Raw genomic sequence first — 17077 nt, 5'->3', positions numbered from 1 at the left:
TAAATCTGGCCTCAGACATTTGATAGCTATGTGACCCTGGGCAAGTCACTTAATCCTGTTTGCCTCAGTTTCCTCATCTATAAAATGAGCTGGAGAAGAAAATGGCAAACCATCCCCCCCAAGTATATTTGAGGAAAAAGCACAAATGGGGTCACCAAGAGTATGACATGTCTGAAATAACTGAACATCTGATTCTACATCTATGTTCTTTCCCACCACAACAATAAGTAATGGGAGTGTAAAACTGGATGTTTTAAGATCAGAAGATTTAAGGTTGCAAAGGCTCCTAGGCAGCACAGTGGCACAGCTGACAGAGCACCGGACTTTGAACAAGAATATTCGTGTTCAAATCCTGCCTCTGACACTTACTACCTGGGGGACCAAGTGATTTACCCTTTGCCTGCCCCAGTTTCCTCATCTGTAAAGTGGGGATAACGAAAGCACCTGCCTCTCAGGGGTTGTATGGAGTAAATGAAATATTTGTCACGTGACTTTTGCTGCTTTGTTGTTGCAGTCTTTGTGACTCTGTTTAGGATTTTCTTGGCAGAGATCCTGCAGTGGCTGACCATTTCTTTCTCCAACTCATTTGACAGATAAGGAAATAGAGGCCAATAGGGTGAAGTGACTTGCTCAGAGTGGCACAGCTAGTAAGTGTCTGAGGCTGGATTTGAACTCGGGTCTTCCTGACTCCAGATCCAGTATTGTATTCACTGCTCCAGCTAGCTGCACCATAAAATGATACGTATGTGTGTCACATGTATTATTATTATAATCTAATCCAAACCTGCCATTCTACCCATAAGAAAACTGAGGCTTAGAGAGGGAATGTGACTTGTCTGAAGTCACACAGCTAGTAAGTATTAGATTAAACTCGGGTGTCCTGACCACAAATCCATGCCTCTTGTCACTACACAGGCTGTTTCTGAAGAGCAGGAGAGATATATTGCTCAGACAGGATTAACAATATGGTTTTTGTCCACCACTTGTCTAAAAAGGACATGGAGGATCAGGAAAAAGTCTACCCAAACACATGGGAAATGAATCAGCAGCTTCTCAACCCCTGGAGAAAAGTGGCCTTGTTATGATTCCAGTTGAAAAAGAATTTTATAAGATGTTGACCAAGAGTCCTCTGGGTCAACAGGAGACCAAAAAAGACCAAAAAAACCAAAAAAAAGCTTCGCAGAACCTGAGACTCAGAAGGGCCCTTAACAGTTATCTCATCCAGCCCACACATCCCCAACAAATGACCCCAAGGGGCTGAAATATTAAATAGGAGAAAGCAGAGGTAGATAGGGATGGATGAACGGAGAGAGAGAGAGAGAGAGAGAGAGAGAGAGAGAGAGAGAGAGAAAGGGGACAGAGCTTGGGGTTGGGTGATGCCAGCCTGGCTCTGCTGCTTAGCTGGAGCTTCCTTAAGAGACTGTGGCTAAATCCCTAGGCCCCTCTGGCAAAAGGAGGCATTAGGATAGATGGGCTCCAAAAGCCCCTTTTGCCCCAACATGCTAGGACGAAGCCCTCAGCACTGGGGCTCTTTGAGACTGGAATGAGAAATTATCTGTCCTGGGAGATTTTCCTTCAAAGCCCTCCCCTCAAAAGAAGCCACTGAATGAGATGACCCTGTTGAATTGAATGTTCCCAATTCTCTAGGGAGGAGATCTGGAAAGGAGAGGGGGCTTGCCCACGGGTTGTGCCAGAGGTGAATGGTAGGGCTGGGACCAGAGTCCAGGCCTCTTCCATAGCCTCTCAAGGCTCCTTCCAGTTCCAGCACTCCAGGGTTCCATGATACTATGACTCAACGACTGAATGATTCTAATGCAATGCATAGCAATAGTCCAGCTCTCCAGGAGAGCCTGGCATAGGAGTAGAACATGATCTTGGCTGCGATGCCTGCCCACCAATTTCATTGACATTATTTCTGCCGTGGAATCAACGGCAGGGCCATGGAATCCAAGCCGGCACCCCCCCCAAAATCAGTGTTCCTGCTGCTACCTCAGAAGGTTTTCAATGTCCAGACTGGGCTAAAAACAACTGCTTTTGCCAAAAAAAAACGGTGTAGAACATTTCCTTGCTACAGAAATGAGGATCATGGGGGTAAGTCTGACCTAGCCCACTATAATTCACAGAGGGAGAAAAGAAAGGCAGGGGCTAGGGAGTCCAAGTCTTAAGCAGGGAACTGCTTGCAGCTCTGAGTCAAAGGCCAAATGAACGTTTGCAAGGGATATAATCAGTGAGAGATTCACAGGCACAACTGCGTACCCACTGGGTTTCCACCCTGAATTCTTGATATCTGTGTCTCTATGTGGTGAGCAGGAAGGAAAGGGGCATTTGTATTTGGGGCCAGTAAAACTCAAAACTCCCAAGTCTGGAATGTGCTCAGGAACTGGATTTGCCATCAGGTGAATAAAGGAGGAAAGGGCCCTGCCTTAATCGGCCACTTCCTGAGACCTCGTGGCTGGGCCAGAGACAAATCCAAAGTGTTCTCCTGTTTCCTAAGAGCACATGGAGTCTTGTCATGATGGATAGAGGACTCGAAGGGAAGTAAAAGGTCATCCAGCGCAACCCCTCCCTAAGAAAGTGAAGGCTGAGGCAAAAGATGTAAGAAAGAACAGAATGTGGAAGGGCAGCGACATGGAGGACAGGCTCTTCAGGAGCTCCCAAAGGACAGTGGGGCTGAGCCTCTCAGGAAACTGGTCCCCACTCCCATCCCCTCCTCCCCCCACCCCCCACCCCCAGAACTTGTTGACCATGATGCTCTTTCTATTTCCAGGCTATTCAGATCCTAATCGGTCTGATGAACTTTTGCTTTGGGGCAGTCTTCATTTTTACTCGAATCAATCCATACCCGCGCTTTCCCTTCATCTTTATCACGGGGTATCCATTCTGGGGAGCAGTATGCGTGAGTACTGTGGGCACAAAGCCATTCTCAAACCCCTAGGAGTCAAAGAAAGCTTGAGGCAAGGGCCCTGTCATAGAATCATCACAGGGCCTAAAATTCCACTGTTAGAGACTCATTCTCTCTGCTCACACTATGGCCACCACCCTAACTTAGGCCCTCTGGACCTCTCACCGGGATTCCAGGAACAGCCTGGCCTCCAATCCATCCCCAACGCGGCTCCCCAAGTGATGTTCCTAAAGAACAGATGGGGCCATGTCCATCCCCTGCTCAAAAAGCTCTAGGAAAAGAAACCAAAGTCTCATTTTGTCATTTAGAGACATTGACCGTCTGGCTAAGGGTGATCTCCCGGTTACCCCCCCTTTGCAAACTGTGCCCACCAGCCAAAAGTGGTTCAGATAGTCCTTGTCTCTCACCCCCACTCCTGTGCCATCTGCAGAGATGCCCTCCTCACCTTTGGTTATGAGAATTCCCTACTCCTTCCGGGTTCCCCAGATACTAGTGCTCTGACCCGCAGAAGGACTCTGAATATATTACTTATGCCTATCTATAGTGTTTCCCCTTGTAAGTTCCTTGAGGGCATCCCCAGTGCCTGGCAAAGTACCTAAAACAAAATAAGTGTTGAATAAATGTTTGCTGATTGACTGGATCTTGAAGGCTTTTGTTATTAGTGGCTACAGTTGTGGTCCTATTCTCATCCCAATAATCACTTAGCACGGGCAGAATTCCAGACTCTCGGAGAAGGCATCTCATAGAGCTTATACCAGAAAACCATTCATAAGAAGAGCAGATCTCAAATGCTTCAGGGTTCACAAAGCACTGCACAAATATTATCTCATCAAACATCATCTCAACAATCCTGGGAGAGAGGAGCTCTTATGAGCTCTATTTACAGATGAGGAAACTGAGGCAAACAGAGGTTAGCCAGCATCACACAACTAGTAAGTGTCTAAGACTACAGATGAACTCAGGTTTTCCTCACTCCGGGCCCAGTACTCTGGTCACTGTGACATAGAGTGCCTAAAAAAAATCCTTACTACAACCTCTCTGACAAGTGGGTCATCCAGTCTTTCCTTGAAAGCCTCTGATGGGAGGGAAGACAATAGCCCTAACTGACAGGTCGTCCGGCCCACCCTTGCCTCTCTGAACCTGCCACCCCTTGCTCCCAGCTTCGCTTTCTGGAGCCAAGCAGAACAAAGCTAATCGAACCCTCCTCCACAAGGCAGTCCTTCAGACCCCTGAAAACAGCACTTTCATCCTCACCCTGGGAGGTGGGCACTATCATTACCCCCATTTTACAGATGAGGAAACTAAGCCATGAAATGATTTGCCCAGAGTCACACAGCTAGTAAGTGGAAAAGCCAGGATCCAGGCACCAGCTCTTCTCCTGAGGCTTAGCGTAAACTGAATTATAGAACTTTGAAGCTACAAGAAACCTCAGAGGCCAACTGGTCTAACCTAATTTCAGAGAGGAGGAAACTGAGGCCCAAAGATATTAAGCAAAGTGTCCAAGGAAACCCAACTGTTCGGTGGCAGAGTTGAGAATAATTCTCCTTGCTTCCAGGCTTCCCACACTACCACACTGCCCTGAAGATTGGAAATGCCCCCTGGAATAAAGGAGCAGTCTTCTAGCAAGGAAAGCTGTCATTGGATCCCAATATAGATTCCAGTAACTAATAATGGCTTCTCTCTTTTCTTGATAGTACATTAATTCAGGATCCCTCTTAATCGCTTTTGAAAGGAGAACTACAAAATATCTTGTAAGTTTCATTTCCTCTTTCTTTCTTTTTTTTTTTTTTTTGTGGGGCAATGAGAGTTAAGTGACTTGCCCAGGGTCCTACAGTTAGTATGTGTCAAGTGTCTGAGGCCAAATTTGAACTCAGGTCTTCCTGAATCCAGGGCCAGTGCTCTATCCACTGTGCCTCGTAGCTGCCCCCTCATTTCCGCTTTCTTAATCATTTAAACATGAGGAGGTTTAATTTCCATTCTTACAAAGGGCTTCCAAAAGATCATTTTGCCTACAAACCAGTAGCTTGTTCTTGCTGCCTGTCTTCCCTCTGTTCACATCAATGCCTCCCACTTTATTTCATACCATCATCGCAAGTCTGAGATGAAAGAGGCTTTATTCAGCCTTTTCATTTTACAGACAGAGCTCTAGAAAGAAAATGAACTGCCCAAAGTCGGATAGTCAAAGGCAGAAGCAGGACCAGGCCTCAGGTGTTCCTAGTTGTTGTTGTTTGTCCTTTGCTCTCAAAGAGGACCATGACATAAGGGTGATATCATGACTTTCACCAAATTGGATTTAAGTGAGGTAGGGGCATGCAAGGTCACCAACCCTCTCCTCCAGATATATATCAGGATGACTGGAAATGGCCCCAGATGTTTTTTAAAACAACTGGGATTAAGGCAATTGGGGTTAACTTGCCCAGGGTCACACAGCTAGTAAGTGTCTTAGGTAAGATTTGTACTCAGGTCCTAACTTCAGAAACAGTCTATCCACTACACCACCTAGCTGCTCCTAGTCGAAAATCACTTAAATGCCACCACTCCCATTCAGCCCCTGCCAAACAGGGATCCCAGTTCAATCTATTTCAAAAGCATGGTCTGTGAGTGGGCGCATTTAGCTATAGATATTGTTTGTAATTTAACTGGTAGGAGGACGCGGGAAGGTGTTTTTGTTTTTATTTTGTTTTTTTAACCTGACAAACATACTTAAGTAACAGACTGACTATCTGAACTTCATTCAGAAGATAATATATTTGGTTTAGAAGGTTTAGCTAAAGCAGCTCTCATGCAAATTCAGTGTTTTGGTGGATTTTGTGGAGGCTCTGCAATGACTAGTCCTGGGCTTATAAAATAACTTACTGTTCAGCATTTTCCCTGACCTAGAAGGGGCGGAGCCTTTGGTCCTGACCATTTTCCAAACACTTTTCTTCTCTTCCAGGGACAAGTGAGTTTGATTGGGAACACGGTTAGCTCTGTGGCTGCCCTGGTTGGGATAGTTCTCCTCTCGTTCGGCCTCGTTCTGGATAAGAACTACCTGTGTGGCTATGTTGGTGGAGGCACTATTTGTGCTGGAATCTCTATCATTTTAACTGTAAGTATCCAGAGTCCTTCAGGTGAGGCCTAAGGGTGTGAGCTGAGCTCAGATCCCAACTGACTCCAACAAAGATGGGAAGGCTGGAGGCACTGATGTGTGGGATCAGAGGTTTCCAAGTGAGAAGGGACTTAAGAGCTATCCAGTCTAACCCTCACAGTCCATAGATGAGATTAAGAGGCTCCAGGCCACGAAGCAGAGGAAAGATTACAAGGCACATCCTCTGACTTACCGTCTCCTCACTGTATCACTTGTGGTATAGAGAATAGAAATTAGAGGAACCCATCTTTATTAGGCAAAACCAGGGTTCTCCTAACTCGGCGGGGCCTGTCTATGGCCAGAAAAGCCACTTCCTAATGCCTGCTCATTTTCCTCCAGGCTTAAGATCTTACCAGTGCAAGGAATGATGCCCGCTCATGTGTAAGCCCCTTCCACTCCTGCAGACTGGCAACTGCCATAGGATCTCTGGGTCATTTTAGAACCAACTGGTATCCCAAGAGATTCCAAGACTTGCCCAAGATCATGCAACTGAGAAGTGACAGAAGCAGAACTTGCAACCAAGGTCCTCCTAAGTCCAAGGCCAGGCCTCCCTCCACTTGCCCACTCTTCCTTCTCAAGTCTGAGTTTATAAAACGAAATATCAGTTTGCTCCATAGATCACGAGTTGTCCCCAGTCATCCTGAGGTTCAGATCATGATATCCCTGACCACCTCAGCCACGGAGGAATTAATTATTAGGACATTCTTGGAAACTGTTTTTTTAAAAAAGATCAATGCAGTAATTGTGATTCCCCCAGCCTTTGGACTCCTCACAGGCAGGTCAGTCTGGCAGGCAGTCTGGCAGGCAGTCAACCAGAATTTATTTAAATGCCTCCTAATGTGCTAGGCATTCGAATGAGGGAGGTCATTCCAGACAATTATGTACAAACCAGGTATACACAGGAAAAACTGGGGACTGTGATCTCAAAGGGAAGGCACTAAGATTAAGACGAACTGAGGAAGGCTTCTTGTAAATGGTGAGATTTGAGCTGAGAGCTGAAGGGAGCCAGGGAGGCCGAGAGGTCGAGATGAGGAGAGAGGGCCTTCCAAGGCCTGGGAGACATTGCCCATCGCCTAGCACAGGATGATGTTGGCGACTGGTTGATGGGACTACCTTGTGAAATAATAATAACCAGCATTCACGTATGGTACCAACTATTTATGTGCCAGGCACTGTGCTAAGTGCTTTACAGATAGGATCTCATTTTATCCTCAAAACAACCCTGGAGGGTGGTTGTTCTCCTTCAGTTGTTTCAGTAGTATCTGACTCTGTGGCCACAGTTGGGGTTTTCTTGGCAGAGATCCTAGAGTGGTTGCATTTTCCTTTTCAAGCTCATTTTACAAATGAGGAAACTGAGGTAAACAGGGTGAAGTGACTTGCCCAAGGTCACATCTGAGCCAGTGATCTATCTGCTGTACCACCTAGCTGCTCACCTGGGAGGTAGATGCTGTTATCCCCAGTTTAAGCTGAAACTGAAATGAACAAAGGTTCAGTGACTTGCCCAAGTTCATACTCTGAGGCTGGATTTGAACTTGGCATTCCTGATTCCAAGCCCAGCATTCTACGCACTAGGCTACCCAGTCCTTTTCTAGATCCTCATCCTTGGCCTCTCTTCAGCATTGTACATTGTTATCACCTCTTGAATACCCTCTCATCTCTTGGTTTTGATGTCTGCTCTCTCCTACTTCTCCTTCTACATAATGATGGCTCCTTCCCAATATCCTTTGCTGGTTTTTTGCCCATGGCACATCTGCTAACTGTAAGTAACCCCCACAGCTCTGTCTGGAGCTCTCTCTTCACTCTCTACTCTCAATTTGACCATCTTATCAGCTCTCATGGGTTCAATGATCATCTCTATGCACATGAAATCCAAACCCATATACTGAGGCCCAGTCCCTTTTCTGAGGTCCAGTTGTGAATCACCAACTGCCTACTGGGCATTTGAACATGGATAGCATCTCAAACTCAACATGTTCAAACAGAACTTACCTTCTTTTCCAAAAACCCTCCCTTTTACTGAGATTCCCTGTGACTGCTGAAGTCACTGCCATCTTTCCAGTTACCCAGGTTAAAAATGTTGGCGTCATTATTGATTCCTCAGTCTCACTCACCCCATGGAGCCAAGAAGCCATGGGTGCTTGTCATTTCTCTCTGATATCTCTTGAAAATGAACCCATTCATATGCAAAGTTTCAGGCCCCCACTACTTCTTGTTGATAGGAATGGAAGAGTTTCCTCATTGGTTTTCTGGCCACAAGTCCTGGAGTGCCAAAGGGACTTCCCGAGCGCATAGGTCTGATAACATCCCTTATGTACACCCATTCACTAAATGCCTGGAACTCCATTCTACCTCTGGCATGAAATAAAAATGCTCCCTTTGGCATCTAAGTCTCTTCACCACCTTGACCCATTTTCTAGCTTTCACCTTATATGGTATTACTGCCCCACACATACTCGGTAGCCCAGCTGACATTCTGTTCTTCCCAGGTGACAATTCCTTTTCCATCTCCTCATGCCCTCTGCACTGGATATTCCCCATACTTAGAAGGCTCTCCTTCCTCACCAGGGCCTCTGGGCTTCTCTGCCTTCCTTTAAGGCTCAGCTCAAGTCCTATCTTTTACATGAGGTCTTTCCTACCACCACCACCACCCCTTCCATCCACATGAAAGTTACCTTGCACCTATCTACTTTGTATTATCTTGTATGCACCTCTACATATTTATATCATCTCCCATGTTTAAGGATAAGCTCCTTGAAAGCAGGGATTGTTTTCACCTTTAAAAAAATATTCCCAGTACTTAGTCCAATGACTGGCACATAGTGTTTAATGTATATGTAATACCCTGAGACCCAGTTCCAAGGGGATAAGGAAAAGAAGTAGGTACAGTGTTCTCCATAACAGCGTCTCCACATGGAACTTGTCTCCACCACAGACATCCTCCTAAGCCCAATTCAAATGACTGACAAGTTGGAAGAGGGAAGAACAGAGCCGATGGCATGGGATCATAGAAAGGGCATTAGTAGAGCTGTGAAGGTAGACTGCTAGAGGTGAAATCAGCAAGTCCAGGGTGTAAATCCCGCCTCTGGCACTGACTAGCTGTGTGACAGTGAGCAAGGCCCTCGGCCTCTCTAAACTTGTCTCCTCTGCTGAGATGTGAGTTGTTGTGAGATTCCATGTAAAGTATTCTGCAGTCACTAAAGCACTACATAGCTGGCAGCTTTTATTAGCAGCAACTACATAAGGAAGCTGAAAGGAGATGAAAGCCCTAAGCATGTCAAGAGCCCAAGGCACCAGATAACTGAAGATTGTCTTTGTCTCTTTGGGACTCGGTCAAGCAGACCCAGAGGAAACTCTCAATTCTGTTTTATTTGTAATTCAGATAAGGGAGCCTGTCTTCACCTGGAGACCTAGAACAAGGGAAAACCTCCTAATGTTCAGCTTTTACCCATCTGGCCTAAAAGGCCACCACCACAAGGCTAAGGCTAGTGAAGGCTAAGTTATGCCTTCTTTTGCAAAAACACACCCCAACTTTAAAGGACTGTAGGGAGTGGTTCCTGAAAAGGCCAAGGGATGACCATGTGACCCATGAAAGCACTGCCTCTCTCTATTTCTGCTCCTCTGGGTTGCTGTACATTTTTTCTTTGTGGGTGTATCTGGGTGTTTGTCTCTGCAGGCATATCTCTCTGTGAATACATCTCCCTTCCTCCTCTTCCTTCTCCTTCTCTTCTCTGTCTTTTTTTATGTCTGTCTCTGTGTGTTTCTCTTTCCCCCCCCACCCCATGTCTACTTTCTCCCCCTTCTCCTTTTCCTCTCTGTCTCCGTCTTTTTCTATCTCTCGGTCTCGGTCGGCCTCTCTCTCTCTCTCTCTCTCTCTCTCTCTCTCTCCTTCCCTCCCTCCTTCCCAATCTCTGTGTGCATCTCCCTCTCAAGCTTAATAGAGAACCGTAGTTCACGTTTCTTTGTTGCAACTGCCTCATGTTTAATTTAGAAAGAGAATGAACAAAATATTTTCATGATTTCTCTTCACTCGATTAATCAGCAAGCATTTATTAAACTCCTATTCCTAACTGCCAAGCTAGGTGACTGTGGACAGAGCCCCCAAGCAACATTCAGGAGAGAAACAAGAGGTAGAGCTACATTAAGAATGAAGATTTAAAAGGGAAAAGGCCTTGGGAGCCTTCTAGTCCAAACCCCTCATTTCACCAAGAAGGGAAAGGAGATCCAGAGAAGTTTAAGCGATTGCTCAAGGTCACAACACCCAAGTGGTGTCAGAGACAAGATTGGAGATCAGGCTCTCTAACTCCACAATGGATGTTCTTTCTAGGATACCCTGCTACACAGGAGAGAAAGTGTCCTCATTTGCAATCCCCTAGAAAAATGAATTCGGGTCCTATCCAAAAAAAGAAACAGACAAAACACTCAAAAAAGGTCAGACACTGGGCTAGCACTGAGCACCAAAAAAGGCAAAATACGAAACACCTGCCTTCAAGGACTTATTTAAGTGTGGGGGGACAAAGTGGCGCCCGATAACGTCTACCTTTCTTTCCTTCCTTCCTTCTGATCCAGGTGATCCTAGTTAATTCAAAAAGGAGAGGAGTGGGAAGAAAGCAACAAGTAAACAGAGATAGCCTAGTACAAATGGTAAAGCACTGACTCTAGAGTCACAGGACCTGGGTTCAAATCCCATCTCTGATTCTCCTTAAATGTGTATCTTTGGGCAAGTCACTCCCCTTCCCTGGGCCTCAGTTTCATTGGGCTAGATGACTTCTGAAGTCCCTGCCAGCTTTGGGTTTGGGCTCCTATAGTCTCCCTGAAGCCTGGATCAGTGTGTATCCTCAGTGCCTGAGTTCCTAAAACACAGCAGATGTTCAGTAAATGTTTACTGACTAGTTACCCCACTGAAGGGACCAAGAAGGACCTCATGAATTGAATCAAATGGAAATGAACTGGACTGAACATGTGTCTGGTACTGTCCTAGAGGCCCAAAATACAAAGGACAAAAACGAAACCACTCCTGCCTTTAAAGAGCAATCCACAATGTATAACTTATATTGAATTGCTTGAGTTCTTAAGGGGGGGGGGGGGGGAGGAAAAGAATTTGGAACACAAAGTTTTAAAATTTGATGTTAATATTTATTTTTACATGTAATTTGGGGAAAAAATAAAATTCTAAATAAATGGGGGAAAAAAGAGCAATCCACAAAAGAATAATGAACCAAATGCATGTGCCTTTTTCCTCCTGTGGGCCTGCACTGACCCTCCCCTATGTATGGTAAGTCCTTGATGGATAAATGAATGAATGGCTATCTCCACCCCAAACCCCTTCTGGTGAAGGGTCACCAGCTCCCCAAACTAGGGGTTCTTAGCTCTTTGTGACCATAAGCTCGGGATTGTTTTTAATTCTATTATCGTTGGTTTCCATCTTTTGCAGGGGATTTTGGGTATGATGATGGTCTTCGCTGTCCTTGAGCTCCTCATTTCTCTGTCTTACTCAGTATTCAGGCACAACTTGACCTGTGCTGAATCTGAGGATTGGTTTTCAATAGAAGTGTGAAAATAAGGATGTGTGGTGGCTCTCTTTGAGGTAGTTCTACTCTATGGTTCAACTGAACTGAACAGAAACCTTGACTCCTCTAGCTAGCTCCCCGGAGAAGAAAAGAGACAGAGAAACACCCTCGACCCCTCCCCACCTCTCCTCCTCCCTCATTTCCCAGACAACTCAGCAGACACCAGAACCCAGCACACACAGCAAGGTGGGTCAGTCGGCCAGACCCTGGAGTCCGCAAGAAGCCGGGAAGCCTCCACCCATGACAGAGCTGTCTGTGCACTGCTCTGCCAGGTTTCTCTAGGATTCCTCACTGTGGAGTCTCAGACAGGCTTTCTTTCACAGAGAAATACTGGGCTGAGACTCAAAGACCCAGATTGGATGATGAGCGGCCTGACTTTAGGCATCCCTCGACTTCCCTGGGCTTCAATTTCCTTATCTGAAAACTGAGAGGGCCGCATTGTCCAACTCCTGAGATGCCTCCTAGTTCAAGAACAATGGGCCTGTGCCCGGGTCCCTCCCAGGGCTAAAATCTTATGGCCTAACCAAAAAATTAAGTGAACATAAACATTTCACATATCACTTCGGTTAGGGATTAGAAAGAAAATTCCTGCTCACACTCAGTGAGTTTAGCCCTACTACAACACACACACACACACACACACACACACACACGCACACACACACGCACACACACACGCACACACACACGCACACACACACACGCACACACACACGCGCACACACACACGCACACACACACACGCACACACACGCACGCACACACACACGCACACACACGCACACACATACACACACGCGCACACACACACGCACACGCACACACACGCGCGCACACACGCGCGCACACACACACGCACGCACACACGCACACACACACGCACACACGCGCACACACACACACACGCACACACATACACACACACGCACACACACACGCACACACACACGCGCGCACACACACACACACATACACGCACACACGCACACACACGCACACACGCACACGCGCGCACACACACGCACACACACACACACACACCACTCATTTTAAAAATGCCACAAGGATATATATGCTCTACCTGGGACCCTCATCACTACATCCCAAGCTGACTTGACCCTAGAATATACTTTGGTACACATCCTGCCCCAAAACTCAGCAGCCCTGCCCAGGAAGGCAAGTAGGTATACATGAGAGACCCACCTAGCCAAAACCTAACGTTCTTTTATCCCTGGGACTGAACAAGCTACATCAGTAGCTTTGGTACTTGCAAAGACACTGATCCTTAACACACCATGGGCAACAAGCATTCCCAAGGCCAAGCCTGACACAGACACTGGGATCAGTTCAATTATGACCATGTTACCCCGGGACCCCACTCCAATCAGGACAAATGCTCTGGTTGCCATATAGCAAGTCACACTAAAATCCAAACAATTTCCCAAGTAGGAGGTGGAGGGGGGAAGGGGGAAAAGGGAAAGCTGAATAAATGTCTGTTAAATTCAAATGAACTGAAGTGAACAATCTGAAGTGTGTATACAGAGATACAGAGAGCAGAGAGGGATGAGATAAGTATAGAGGTCATGAACCAAAGCAGACAGGATGAATAATGAAAAGCATGAGTGAGATAAATCCATTCTAGAAAGGGGAACAAAAACATTTTTTAATTAATGGGCAGTACTAGTTGAAGTTGAGGAGAGGAAAGGGGGACCTAGCTGACTGGGAAGGGGGAAAAGAAATAATTTTTTTTAAGAGATAAAAGTAGTTAAGAAAAAAGAACAAATAAGCAAAACTCCAAAGAAAAAGGGATAATAAATGTGGGGGGTGGGGCGGAATTGGGGATGTATGGAAAAGAGCCAAGGAGAATGGGGCACCTTAAAAAAAAAAGAAGGCAACTGAAAAGACACAGTTTTATATTCACAGAAGAACAAGGTGGGAAACCATAACTTGAAAAAAAAAATTAGAGACAAATGGAGAAAAATCTAAGCCTAACTCATTACTTTAAATGTGAATGGATTAAAATAATACAATAAAACAAGAGAACAAGTGATTACAAAACAAAACACCATAATCTGTTGTTTAAAAGAAACACATTTAAAAGAAAAAGACATACACAAAATAGAACTGAAAGAATGGGCAAAACCGTATTGTGAATCAAAAAAAGCAAGAGTTGCAATCATGCTATCTGACAAAGCAAATATAAATATTCAAAAATAAAAAGGAATAAACAAGGAAACTATTATGCTCAAGAATCATACACAATAAACCAATACCCATAATAAATGTATATACTCCAAGTGTCTTAGCATCCAAATTCATAAAAGCCTGTTAACTAATCTACAAGAAGACATAGACTAACACAGTAGTGACAGGAGACAGCAATGCCCTTATCTCAGTTTTGGACAGATGTAACAGAAAGATAAACAAAAGAGAAAATATGGAAATGAACAAATGGCTGAAGAACCTAGAGCTAAAACTTTAACAGAAACTGACCATACATTAGGCCACAGAGAAACCACAAAGAAATGTAAATATATCATTTATTAAACCATGCACACCCTTTGACTCAACAGTATTACTGCCAGGTCTGTGCCCCAAAGCTATCAAAAGAAATGAAAAGGGGCCCATGTGTACAAAAATATCTCTAACAGCTCTTTTTGTGGTAGCAGATAATTGGAACCTAGAAGAACACCTATCAACTGGGGAATGGCAGAACAAGTTATGATATATGAATGTAATGGAATGCAAATGTGCTATAAAGAATCAATGATTTCTTCTGAAATCAGTGATTTCAGAGAAACCTGAGCCGACTTGTATGAACTGACACAAAGTAAAGTGAGCAGAATGAGGAGAAAAAAAATTAAATTACAGCAATATTATAAATATAACCAACTTTGAAAGACTTAATAACTCTGGTCAACAAAATTACCAACCACAACTCCAAGGAGCTCATGGTGAAATATGATATATACTGCAGAGAGAAAGCTGATAGACTCAGAATACAAATGCAAACATTTTCTTCTCTCCTTTTTTTTTTCCTTCTTTCTTTTTTTTATTTGGGTAATTTGTTTTCCATGACTATAAATATTTATAATAAACTCTGGTTCTCTTGCTTTCTCAATAAATAAGGGAGTAGGAGGGGAAAATTAGGTATTGAAAATAAAACAATTTAAAATATTTTTAATAAAAAATCAAAGGGGATGATATTTACTCCCTCCTCTGGCATCCGACCATGGAATCTGGTAAACTCTTGGGGATTTCTTAGTAAACAAATAGGTAAAATAAAAACATTCTTTATAAACCATAATACAATAAAAAGACTCATTGGTTCAGGGTTCACAAACAAAAGACCCAGACCAAAGTGGAGACTTAACACTAGAATGCTAACTAGTGAATGGGTTAAAAATCAAATTATAGAAACAATAAACATATAGATGACAATTATAATAATGAAATAACATCAAAATTTCTGGTAGAGAAATCAGCTAAAGGCAATTTACAAATGAGAAAAATTCAGCTAAAGCATCCATGAGTGGAAAAATCATATCACTACAAACATACATTAACAAAATAGAAAAAGAGAAGATTAAGAAACTGAATAAACATTTTTTAAATTAGAAAGTCAACAAATAAACCCAAACTAAGTACAAAAGAGAAGATATTAAAAATTAGGGGAGAAATATATAAATTTTAAATAAAAACTAGAAATAATAAATATAACTATAAGCAGGTAATTTTTTTAAACTACTCATTTTTCAAATTTACCTAATCTCAAAAAGAAGAGAGCAAAAAAATCAAATTAATAAAATAGCAAATAAAGAAGGTAAAATCACAAGAAAACAAGAAATAAAAAGAATTATCAGAACATATTGTGCACAATTATATGCTAAGAAAACTGTGAACACAAAAGAGAGGAATACCTTCCAAAATATAAAATACTCAGATTATGAGAAGACCAAGTAGAAATCTTAAATAACCCAACTTCAGGGGGAAAAAAACTGATTCTAGCTGCAAAGGAACAACCAAAGTGTAACGACTGGAATGACGCCACCTGCTGGAGACTTACTGTAGAAGAGTTCCGCCCATGAAGCGAAGGTCTTTGAGGGGAAGACCAGGAGTCTTTTCTTTGGCGTCAGGAAGTGACGCGGGCTAGTGGGAGGAGGAAGGAAGAGACTGGCGCTCGTTCTCCCTCTCTGGCCTTTGGACTCTGGTGGAGAGCGGAGCTAGAAATGCGCTCTCCCTTTAATAGATAGGAATCTAGGCCTTTCTCTCTTTACCAAATTCTTATTCTCCTTAATAAACGCTTAAAAGTCTAACTCTTGCTAAAGCTTATAATTTATTGGCGACCACTCATTAGATATTTTAGACAGACTAGCTAGAATTTTAGCCCTTAACAAAAGGAAAAAAAATTCCTGGTCCTAAAGAATTCACAGAATTCTATCAAACTTTTGAAGATTAGTTAATACCTCCATTCCACAAATTACTCTCAAATACTGAGAAAGTACTCCACCAGAATCCTTTTATGACACACATTCCTAATGTGTAAACCAAGGAAAGAGAGAAAGCAGAAGGAAAACAATAAGCCACTATCATTCATTAAAGAATGAGGAGGAATTTATGTGATGAAAAGTAGAAAGGATGGAGAATGTCACTAAATCAGTGTCAATCAATAAGTATTCAACACCTACTGTGACGTTGAATCCAAATGTGTGGTCGCCGTAAATTAGAAGCTTTAGCACCAGTCTGTGGGCATTAAGCATTTATTAAAGCATACTAGATATTAGTAAAAAGGAAAACACGTGGAGTTCAGAAACTTAAGAAAAGGCCTATCTAGCCTAGAGTTCTAACCTGGTCTGGTTCTTCCTCAAGACCCCCACCATGAGCCTGCTTCAACCATGAACTCCCTCAAACTGAGCTATAATAGCTGTTAACTGTCATTACTATTATTGTCATCATTGTTGTTTGTGAGAACAAACCCCAAAATATGAAATAGTTTTAGAAAGAAATGTATTGGGTTGTTTGGGGGGGGAGGGGGAGCATGGTTCCCTCTCCCCCAGGTTCTAGAAGGTTTATATTACATATGATTTAAGGGGCAGCTAGGTGGCGCAGTGGATAGAGCACCAGCGCTGGATTCAGGAGGACCTGAGGTCAAATCCAGCCTCAGACACTTGACACTTTCTAGCTGTGTGACCTTGGGCAAGTCACTTAACCCTCATTGCCCCACAAAAAAAAAAAAAAACACAAGCAAAAAAAGAAAGTTAGTGAAAATAAAAATGTGATTTCCCCTACATTATATATGATTTAGACAATAGTATCTACAAACATAGTTGAGCAAAGAACATCCATTGAGATGGATATCAGTAAATGTAGACACTCAATAAAATTTTGGCAGGGGGCAAAACACAGGAGGAATCCAAAACTGAAGCCAAAATAAAGGCCTGGATGCACCCAAAACAAGACCTAGGTGTGGTACCAAATATT

The 17077-nt window shown here is 43.6% G+C and overlaps 1 protein-coding gene across 1 annotated transcript; it reads left to right on the top strand.

The window, feature by feature from the left end:
* The first annotated feature begins 1940 nt into the window (after positions 1-1940).
* On the top strand, positions 1941-11583 carry MS4A5 (membrane spanning 4-domains A5). Its single transcript, XM_043969814.1, is given in 6 exon segments — positions 1941-2039; positions 2041-2091; positions 2768-2896; positions 4597-4653; positions 5838-5990; positions 11461-11583. Coding segments are annotated over 6 exon segments (612 nt in total).
* The last annotated feature ends 5494 nt before the right edge of the window (positions 11584-17077 follow it).

Source organism: Dromiciops gliroides, chromosome 6 (genome assembly GCF_019393635.1).
Source record: "Dromiciops gliroides isolate mDroGli1 chromosome 6, mDroGli1.pri, whole genome shotgun sequence".
Lineage (NCBI taxonomy): Eukaryota > Metazoa > Chordata > Mammalia > Microbiotheria > Microbiotheriidae > Dromiciops > Dromiciops gliroides.
This window is presented reverse-complemented; position numbering and strand designations above follow the sequence as displayed.